The following is a 10,000-nucleotide window of genomic DNA, read 5'->3' as shown; positions in this document are numbered from 1 at the left end:
GTATATTCAAAATATAATTAATCAAAAATTGAGTGATTACTCAAAAGTGTCACTATTTGTAAATTGCATATTTTATGGACACTTTTGAGTAATTAATCCATTTTTAATTAAGTACATTTTGAATATACAGTATATCTAATGTACGCTGGCATCACGAACTTCTGTTTATGTACGCTGGCATCACGAATTCTGTTTGGTCGACTATGTTGACATGTCAGTTCCAAGTCGTTTGGTGAGGAAACAGAGCTGTTTTCTTTTTATAACCCCTTCCCCCTTCCTCAACATATCTTGCTAATTATTGCTTTCCCAGAATTTAAATAACCACCTAATTACTGTGCAAGAAGATGAGAACTGCAGGATTTTGGAGTAAATGGAGAGCGTGGTGTTGTAAACTATTACCATATATATATATATATATATATATATATATATATATATATATACATATATACATATGTATATACACACACACACACATATATATATATATATATATATATATATATATATACACATACATACATATATATATATATATATATATATATATATATATATATATATATATATATATATATATGTGTGTGTGTGTGTGTATATATATTAATTATGTATACATATGTATATACATGCTGCATTCATTCATATACACTATTACTACTACTACTACCACCTTTATAAGGGTTTCGCCCTTACCAAAGGGCTCATCAGGTGGGTTTTGCCTATTCCCAATTAGGAAGGCTTGGTTCCCACGACCCTCCCCCCTCCTCTTTTTTTTTTTTTTTTTTTTTTTTTTCTCTAATGCACTCCTTTCCAGATACGACTCACTCGAAGAGAAGTAGCTATTTTCTTTACCCAGCAGAAATATTTTGGCTCAACCTAAAAGAACTAGTCTTGCATACAAGAAGAATCCGAGCTTCTTCCCTCTGCAGAGCCGGTCTTCTAGATTATTCCCCCAGAACCACCCGAAGGTTGGTATCCGGAAGAATAGATCTAGATATCCGACCATTTGTACACTTGACAGGGGTCCTGTACACCCGCATCAAGGTACGTAGCATACTAGAAGAAAGCCGGCTTCTTTGTTCTGCAGAACTAATCCTCCAGGTTAAGCCATTAGTCTTCCATGCTGAGTCCATTGCTACCACAACCATAAGAAAACTAAAGTATGATTTTTCATGAAAGGCGATTATTCCACTAAAAAGTTTTTTCTATCTTAATTTTTTTTTTGTTTCAATAAAACTCAGCAAAAATATTTGTTCTTCACCGGGACTTTTGTTCCACTTATATTTTTTTTCTATTTTTTCATTTTTTATAATTTTTTTTTTATAATTTTTTTTTTTCATTTGTTTTGTATTTTTTTTTTTTTGTATTTTTCATTTTCTATTATTTTATTTCAATAAAATCCAACAATATCATTTGTTCACAAAAACTTTTGTTCCACTAAGATTTTTTTTCTATATATCATTTCACAAAAACTTTTGTTCCACTATAAGATTTTTTTAATTTTCTATTTTTGTATTTTTTTTTTAGTTTTTATGTTTTTTAGATTCTTTTATTTCACTATTTTACCTATTTAACACATGAAATCTCCCAATGTCATTCCACCTTGTCTCCGACCATGCCCGTCCTGCCGCCTGTTCATCTGTCCTTTATTATTGATGAGTTCAATGACGTCATTATAGAAATTGATGACGTCGTTTTCTTCTCCTCGGATTGTACAATCGTTGGAGCCACCGTTCATTTTGGGCCCTTGGAAGTGGACGTCGTGATCAGCGATTAGCTGCTTGATGTTCTCACCTCCTTTCCCGATGACCATTGCTCGTTGGTCTCTGTTCAGGACCGTCTTGTAGAGGCGATTTCCAATCTTAGTAAGTCCTTGTAAGATTTCCTCCTCGGGGAAATCCTTTCTCCCTTGCTCCTCTCGTGGGGAAGCGTCCTTCGCGTCTTCTGGTTGTCCTTGTCTATCCTTCTCCCTTTTATTCCTGATGATGTCAAGGACTTCGTAATAGAACGCGATCGCATCCTCTTCGCCTCTTCGGATCGTACAGTGATTGGAGTCGTCGTCCATCTTAGGTCCTTGGAAGCGAATTTTATGTTCTTCCATCATCATCTTGATGTTTTCGCCTCCTCTCCCAATGACCATGGCCCGTTCCTCTCTGTCTAAGACAGTTCTGTAGAGGCGATCTCCAATCTTTGCTAGTCCTCGGACTATTTCTTCCTCAGGGAAACTCCTTCTCTCTCGCTCTTCCGTTCTTCCATAGCCCCTCTGAAAAGTGGGCTTCATGACTTCGCTGATTTGTTGACAAGCGTCCATGACGTCCTCCAGCTGTCCTTGTAATGTAATGAATCCCTCAGATTCCTTTTGAATAATGATCGAAACATTGTAGTTCCTTTCGATTCTCTTCAGATTTTCTCCACCTGGTCCAACCAGGAGTCCTTTGTGTTCTGGGTCGACATCGAAGCGATACTTTCCTACTGCTACTCTGTGCAGGCCTTCCATTGTAACTTCTCCGTCGTCCACTCTGACCTCTTCGAGGATGACTTGGACATGTTTTAATGCTTTCACCACTTGGTTCAATTCTCCGCATAGATAACCGATTTCCCGCTTTTCGTGGGCTTTGGGAAGGACCATTTGAACGCCATAGAGATTCTTTATTTCTTCAATCATAAATCCTCTGCGGGCGAGAAGAAGAAATCTGCCTTGGATTGGAAGATGGAATCCATAGCAGTCCAAACTCATCAGTTGAATGTCCTGATCCCTTGGAAAGTCCTCGACATCCTCAATCAGTTCTGTTATTGTTCTCTCAGCTCTCAGGGCATTTTGCTGTGGGCCACAGATAGTGATGTAGTTTCGCTCATCGGAATTGTCCGGGATGTAGATGCCAACATTCAGTTCTCTGAACAACCTTTTAAGGGTTACTTCTTGTGGTCCTCGTAAGACATCCCGGAATTCCTTATCGACTAGCATCACGAAATCTTCTTTCCCGGCGGCAAACAGCCCTTCGGAGACTCGAGTTAGTTCTCTGAGATTAAAATCCCTATCGACTCGGAATAGATTTCCTTGTAAACCTTCTCAACATTTCTCTTGGGTCCGGTGAGATGAACCGCTCCCGACCCATCGTTAACCACGACCATTTGAACTCCATGCTGCATCTTGGCCATCTTCGCAAATTTTCCACCTTTCCCGACGATCATTCCCAAATCTACACCTCCGTGGCAGAAGAAGGTGGACTTCTTGCCTCCAGCATAGCGGAGAGGTCCGCATCTGCCAGCTGGTTTTCTCGCTTGATTGGAGAAACTCACCTTACGTCTTTCTCTCCTTCTTTCATATCTGTTTTCCGGAAGCCTTTCATTTGGATGACGAGCGTCTTCAAGATCGTCAACCATTCGATTTTCTGATCCAATTTCCTCTTCTTTCAGGAGATCATTTTCAATCAAAGAATCCTCAAGAACTTTTTCTTCCTCCTTCTCTTCCTCTAACTCCTCTTCTTGTCCTCTTTGAGAAAGATCCTGTTCGTCAAGTTGTTCTTCAAGAGGAGGAACTCTTTCTTCTTCTCCATTATCTTCCTTCTCCACTCGTTCTTCTTTTTCGTCTTCTTGTGTGAGATCGAGTTCATCTCGTTGTTCATCCTCAGGGAGAATTATTTCATCTTCGTGTTCATCCTGAAACACCCCTTCAGCAGGAAGAAATTCACAGTCTTCCTGTGTCGTTGCTCCTTCGTTTTCTATAAGAAGATCCTGCGAAATATCTCCTCTCACAGTCTCTTCTCCTTCCTTTTCCAGAAGAAGATCCTGCGAAATCTCTTCTCTCACAGTCTCTTCTCCTTCCTTTTCCAGAAGAAGATCCTGCGAAATCTCTTCTCTCACAGTCTCTTCTCCTTTTTCCATAAGATTATCTTGCGAAAGCTCCTCTCCCACAATCTCTTCTCCTCCATTTTCCTTCAGAAGAGCCTGCGAAATCTCTTCTCTCACAGTCTCTTCTCCTTCTCTTTCCATAAGAAGATCTTGTGAAAGCTCCTCTCTCACAATCTCTTCTCCTCCATTTTCCTTAAGAAGGTCCTGCGAAATCTCTTCTCTCACAGTCTCTTCTCCTCTTTCCATAAGAAGATATTGCGAAAGCTCCTCTCTCACAATCTCTTCTCCTCCATTTTCCTTAAGAAGGTCCTGCAAAATCTCTTCTCTCACAGTCTCTTCTTCTTTTTCCATAAGAAGATCTTGCGAAAGCTCCTCTCCCACAATCTCTTCTCCTCCATTTTCCTTCAGAAGAGCCTGCGAAATCTCTTCTCTCACAGTCTCTTCTCCTTCTCTTTCCATAAGATCTTGCGAAAGCTCCTCTCTCACAATCTCTTCTCCTCCATTTTCCTTAAGAAGGTCCTGCGAAATCTCTTCTCTCACAGTCTCTTCTTCTTTTTCCATAAGAAGATCTTGCGAAAGCTTCTCTCTCACAATCACTTCTCCGTTGTCTCCACACCAATACCTGTAAAAGAAAAAGGCGCCGAAGGCAGCTGTGCCAAAAAGCAAACCCATCTTCGGCCTGTGACGGGCCGAGAGAGGAGTTGTTAACTCAAAGGCAGGATGCAATCAACTGAGTTTTATTAAGGAACACTCTTCTTTATATACAAAACCTCAAGGCAACAGGACATGACCTGTTCGAGAGACACAATGTTACTGAGCAAAAACGGAGACATGATCATTCAGGTTCTTTTTAGTGCGAGGGAAGAGCGCAGATACAAGCATAATATATACAACATAATTATGTACAATTGTGTGCCACACGGTTGGTACATGGCTCCCCCCCTAAAAATGACATACTGCACATGTTAAATAGGGCACCCTGATCTAGAGAGGCGAACTGTAGGCGGGTCATCTGGCAGAAGATAAGCAGGTTTTAGACGATCAATGGAGACCCAGTCTTCTTTGCCCCGAATGTTTAGTAGGAATGCCTTCGGACTGCGTCGGATCACAAGGAAAGGGCCCGTGTAAGGGGGCGTTAGTAGTGGCTTGCTAGTGTCGTTGCGCAGGAAGACGTGCGTTGCAGAGTGCAAGTCCGTTGGTATGTGATGCTTCGCTGGGGGCTTGTAAGTCTGGCGGCATGGAGTAAATTTTCCCACGACGTGACGTATGCGCTGGAGATCGTCGGAGGAGGTTGTAGAAGGAAAAAATTCGGCAGGGACGACCAACGGGTCGCCATACACCATTTCAGCTGCCGAGACGTCGAGGGCATCTTTAGGAGTGGTCCTTAGTCCCAGGAGGACCCAGGGAAGTTGAGTAAACCAGTTGCAATCCTTGCAGCGGGACATCAAAGCTGCTTTGAGGGTGCGATGAAAACGTTCAACCATTCCATTGGCAGCGGGGTTGTAGGCCGTTGTCTGATGTAGGGTGATGCCCAGGAGATTCGCTAATGACGTCCACAATTGAGAGGTGAAAGTGGTTCCCCTGTCAAAAGTAATATGCTCAGGGATACCGAATCTTGAAATCCATCCAGAGAGTAAGGCAGATGTACATGAGGCGGACGTTGCAGTTTCCATGGGAATGGCTTCAGGCCAACGAGTGGAGCGGTCGATGACGGTAAACAGGTAACGATGTCCTTGTGATGTGGGTAGGGGGCCTACAACGTCGACATGAATGTGTGTGAAACGACGCTGAGGTTGAGGAAAGGTGCCCACTCCTGAATCCGTGTGTTGATGTACTTTGGAAGTTTGGCAAGAAGTACAGGCGCGGACCCAATCCTTAGCATCCTTAGAAATGCCGTGCCAAATGAACTTTGCCTTCAGCAGCTGTGCAGTAGAACGGCACGAGGGATGTTAAAGGCCGTGAATGAAATCAAACACCTGTCGGTGCATGGGAGCAGGAATCCAAGGTCGCGGTCTACCAGTACTGACGTCACAGAGGAGGGTGGTGTTGGAGTCTTCGAGGGGAAAATCTTCCCAACGGAGGGACGTGCAGGAAGTCCTACACGCTTGATACTCTGGATCCTGTTGTTGGGCTTCAGCCAGGGCGTTGTAATCCAATCCCAGTTGAACGGCAGCCAACGTGTTTCTTGACAGGGCATCGGCAACGGGATTCATTTTCCCAGGGACGTATTGGAGGGTGCAATTGTATTCAGCCACGGCGGAGAGATGTCGGCATTGACGGGCGGACCAGGCGTCAGACTGTCGAGTGAAGGCGTGCACCAGAGGCATGTGGTCTGTGCGAATGACGAAGGGCGTACCTTCTAAGAAATGGCGAAAGTGACGGACAGCCAAGTGCACCGCCAGCAATTCTCGATCGAAGGTAGAATAACCCAATTCCGCCTTGGACAGTTTTCTGCTGAAGAAGGCCAATGGGCAGGGCGAGCCTTTGACCACCTGCTCGAGTACTGCACCAATAGCGACGTCGCTGGCATCGGTGGAGAGAAGGAGAGGGGCGTGTGGGATAGGAAAAGTGAGAGCCGCAGCAGTTGATAGGGCCTTCTTTGCATTGCAGAAGGCTGCTTCTTGAAGGGGACCCCACTTCAGGTCCTTTGGCTTGCCCTTGAGGAAGGCGTAGAGGGGAGCAAGAGTGACGGCAATGGCTGGCAGAAAACGGTGATAATAGTTGATCATGCCCAAGAATTCCTGCAGAGCTTTGACGGTCGAGGGCGCGGGGAAGTTCTGAACGGCTGCTACCTTCTCAGGGAGGGGATGGACTCCTTCAGGAGTGATACGGTGCCCTAAGAACGACACTTCGTTGGCGCCAAAGGTACACTTGTCGTACCGGACTACAAGGCCGTTTTGTTGCAGGCGGTCGAGCACGATGCGTAGGTGACGGAGGTGTTCCTCTTTTGAGGAGGAGAACACAAGTATGTCGTCCACATAACATACACAGAAAGGGAGGTCCCCTAAGATGCCATCCATCATCATACATATACCAAAGGCACTTCCCCCAATTTTGGGGGGTAGCCGACATCAACAAGAAACAAAAACAAAAAAGGGGACCTCTACTCTCTACGTTCCTCCAGCCTAACCAGGGACTCAGCCGAGTTCAGCTGGTACTGCTAGGGTGCCACAGCCCAACCTCCCACATTTCCACCACAGATGAAGCTTCATACTGCTGAGTCCCCTACTGCTGCTACCTCCGCGGTCATCTAAGGCACCGGAGGAAGCAGCAGGGCCTACCGGAACTGCGTCACAATCGCTCGCCATTCATTCCTATTTCTAGCACGCTCTCTTGCCTCTCTCACATCTATCCTCCTATCACCCAGAGCTTTCTTCACACCATCCATCCACCCAAACCTTGGCCTTCCTCTTGTACTTCTCCCATCAACTCTTGCATTCATCACCTTCTTTAGCAGACAGCCATTTTCCATTCTCTCAACATGGCCAAACCACCTCAACACATTCATATCCACTCTAGCCGCTAACTCATTTCTTACACCCGTTCTCTCCCTCACCACTTCGTTCCTAACCCTATCAACTCGAGATACACCAGCCATACTCCTTAGACACTTCATCTCAAACACATTCAATTTCTGTCTCTCCATCACTTTCATTCCCCACAACTCCGATCCATACATCACAGTTGGTACAATCACTTTCTCATATAGAACTCTCTTTACATTCATGCCCAACCCTCTATTTTTTACTACTCCCTTAACTGCCCCCAACACTTTGCAACCTTCATTGACTCTCTGACGTACATCTGCTTCCACTCCACCATTTGCTGCAACAACAGACCCCAAGTACTTAAACTGATCCACCTCCTCAAGTAACTCTCCATTCAACATGACATTCAACCTTGCACCACCTTCACTTCTCGTACATCTCATAACCTTACTCTTACCCACATTAACTCTCAACTTCCTTCTCTCACACACCCTTCCAAATTCTGTCACTAGTCGGTCAAGCTTCTCTTCTGTGTCTGCTACCAGTACCGTATCATCCGCAAACAACAACTGATTTACCTCCCATTCATGATCATTCTCGCCTACCAGTTTTAATCCTCGTCCAAGCACTCGAGCATTCACCTCTCTCACCACTCCATCAACATACAAGTTAAACAACCACGGCGACATCACACATCCCTGTCTCAGCCCCACTCTCACCGGAAACCAATCGCTCACTTCATTTCCTATTCTAACACATACTTTACTACCTTTGTAGAAACTTTTCACTGCTTGCAACAACTTTCCACCAACTCCATATAACCTCATCACATTCCACATTGCTTCCCTATCAACTCTATCATATGCTTTCTCCAGATCCATAAACGCAACATACACCTCCTTACCTTTTGCTAAATATTTCTCGCATATCTGCCTAACTGTAAAAATCTGATTCATACAACCCCTACCTCTTCTAAAACCACCCTGTACTTCCAAGATTGCATTTTCTGTTTTATCCTTAATCCTATTAATCAGTACTCTACCATACACTTTTCCAACTACACTCAACAAACTAATACCTCTTGAATTACAACACTCATGCACATCTCCCTTACCCTTATATAGTGGTACAATACATGCACAGACCCAATCTACTGGTACCATTGATAACACAAAACACACATTAAACAATCTCACCAACCATTCAAGTACAGTCACACCCCCTTCCTTCAACATCTCAGCTTTCACACCATCCATACCAGATGCTTTTCCTACTCTCGTTTCATCTAGTGCTCTCCTCACTTCCTCTATTGTAATCTCTCTCTCATTCTCATCTCTCATCACTGGCACCTCAACACCTGGAACAGCAATTATATCTGCCTCCCTATCATCCTCAACATTCAGCAAACTTTCAAAATATTCCGCCCACCTTTTCCTTGCCTCCTCTCCTTTTAACAACCTTCCATTTCCATCTTTCACTGTCTCTTCAATTCTTGCGCCGGCCTTCCTTACTCTCTTCACTTCTTTCCAAAACTTCTTATTCTCTTCATATGACTGACCCAGTCCCTGACCCCACCTCAGGTCAGCTGCCCTCTTTGCCTCACGTACCTTGCGCTTTACTTCCACCTTTTTCTCTCTATATTTTACATACTTCTCTATACTATTACTCTGCAGCCATTCTTCAAAAGCCCTCTTTTTCTCTTCCACTTTTACCTTCACTCCTTCATTCCACCATTCACTGCCCTTCCTCATGTTGCCTCCTACGACCTTCTTGCCACATACATGAGACGTTGAAACGTTGCCCCGGCATTATGAAGGCCAAAACAGGAGTAATTGAAGGTGTATGTACCAAACGGAGTGGTGATGGCGGTCTTGGGGATGTCTTCTGGGTTCATAGGCACCTGATAATACCCCTTCAGGAGGTCGAGCGTAGAGAAAATCTTCGCTTTGTGCAGGTAGGAGGTCACATCGGCAATGTTTTGGAGGGGTAGTGATCCGGTTCTGTTTGCATGTTCAGGCGCCTGTAATCCCCGCACGGACGGAGGGAGCCGTCTTTCTTCAGAACGATGTGTAAGGGTGACGACCATGGGCTGGAGGCCTTTTGGCAAAGGCCCATTTTCTCCATTTCGGCGAACGTCTGTTTGGCGGCTGCCAATCGTTCCGGTGCCAGACGTCTGAATTTTGCGAAGACTGGGGGTCCCGTCGTCTTGATATGGTGATAAATACCGTGCTTGGCAGGAACCGTGGGCGTTTGGCGAAGTTCTGGACGGAAAACTTCCGGGTACGACGTGAGGAGGTGGGCGTAGGCATCCGTGGGTGCGCTGATGTGGAGAGCGAGGTTAGAGGGGGCGAGTTGAAGAGGTGTCGACAAGTACGAGTCTGCGTTGACCAATCGTCGGTGGGCGACATCGACCAGAAGGTGGAAATGAGAGAGGAAATCCGCACCGAGGATTGGCATTGTGACGTCAGCAACGAGAAACTTCCAATTGAATTTACCGTTTTCGAACGATAATGTGAGGTTCTCGTAACCGTAGGTGGGTATCGCAGATCCGTTGGCAGCTACTAAGCGGACGTCGGCAGATGTAGACAGACTACGTCGTGCCTTGAAGAGTTTCCTTGGCAAAAGAGAACGACAAGCACCCGTGTCTACCAAAAATC

General features: G+C 44.9%; 2 protein-coding genes across 2 annotated transcripts in view; both read right to left on the bottom strand.

Moving 5' to 3' along the window:
- Window positions 1-1,573: 1,573 nt before the first annotated feature.
- On the bottom strand, window positions 1,574-2,968 carry LOC137644596 (vigilin-like). The gene has a single exon (XM_068377554.1). It carries the CDS (start codon window positions 2,966-2,968, stop codon window positions 1,574-1,576), a length of 1,395 nt encoding a protein of 464 aa, XP_068233655.1.
- A 47-nt stretch (window positions 2,969-3,015) lies between these two features.
- LOC137644595 (probable inactive protein kinase DDB_G0270444) overlaps window positions 3,016-10,000 on the bottom strand; it is a 9,194-nt gene continuing 2,209 nt past the window's right edge. Inside the window, exon 2 of the mRNA XM_068377553.1 lies at window positions 3,016-4,477. Within this exon, the coding sequence (XP_068233654.1) occupies window positions 3,016-4,477 (1,462 nt within the window). The remainder of the gene's footprint in view (window positions 4,478-10,000) is intronic.

This window comes from Palaemon carinicauda, chromosome 7, assembly GCF_036898095.1.
Source record: "Palaemon carinicauda isolate YSFRI2023 chromosome 7, ASM3689809v2, whole genome shotgun sequence".
NCBI lineage: Eukaryota > Metazoa > Arthropoda > Malacostraca > Decapoda > Palaemonidae > Palaemon > Palaemon carinicauda.
The sequence above is the reverse complement of the archived record's forward strand: the minus strand, read 5'-3'. Positions and strand labels throughout refer to the sequence as shown.

Bases quoted from the DNA above. Each gene is read 5' to 3' on its own strand.
- LOC137644596 (XM_068377554.1), bottom strand. From the start codon at position 2,968: ATGCTAGTCGATAAGGAATTCCGGGATGTCTTACGAGGACCACAAGAA.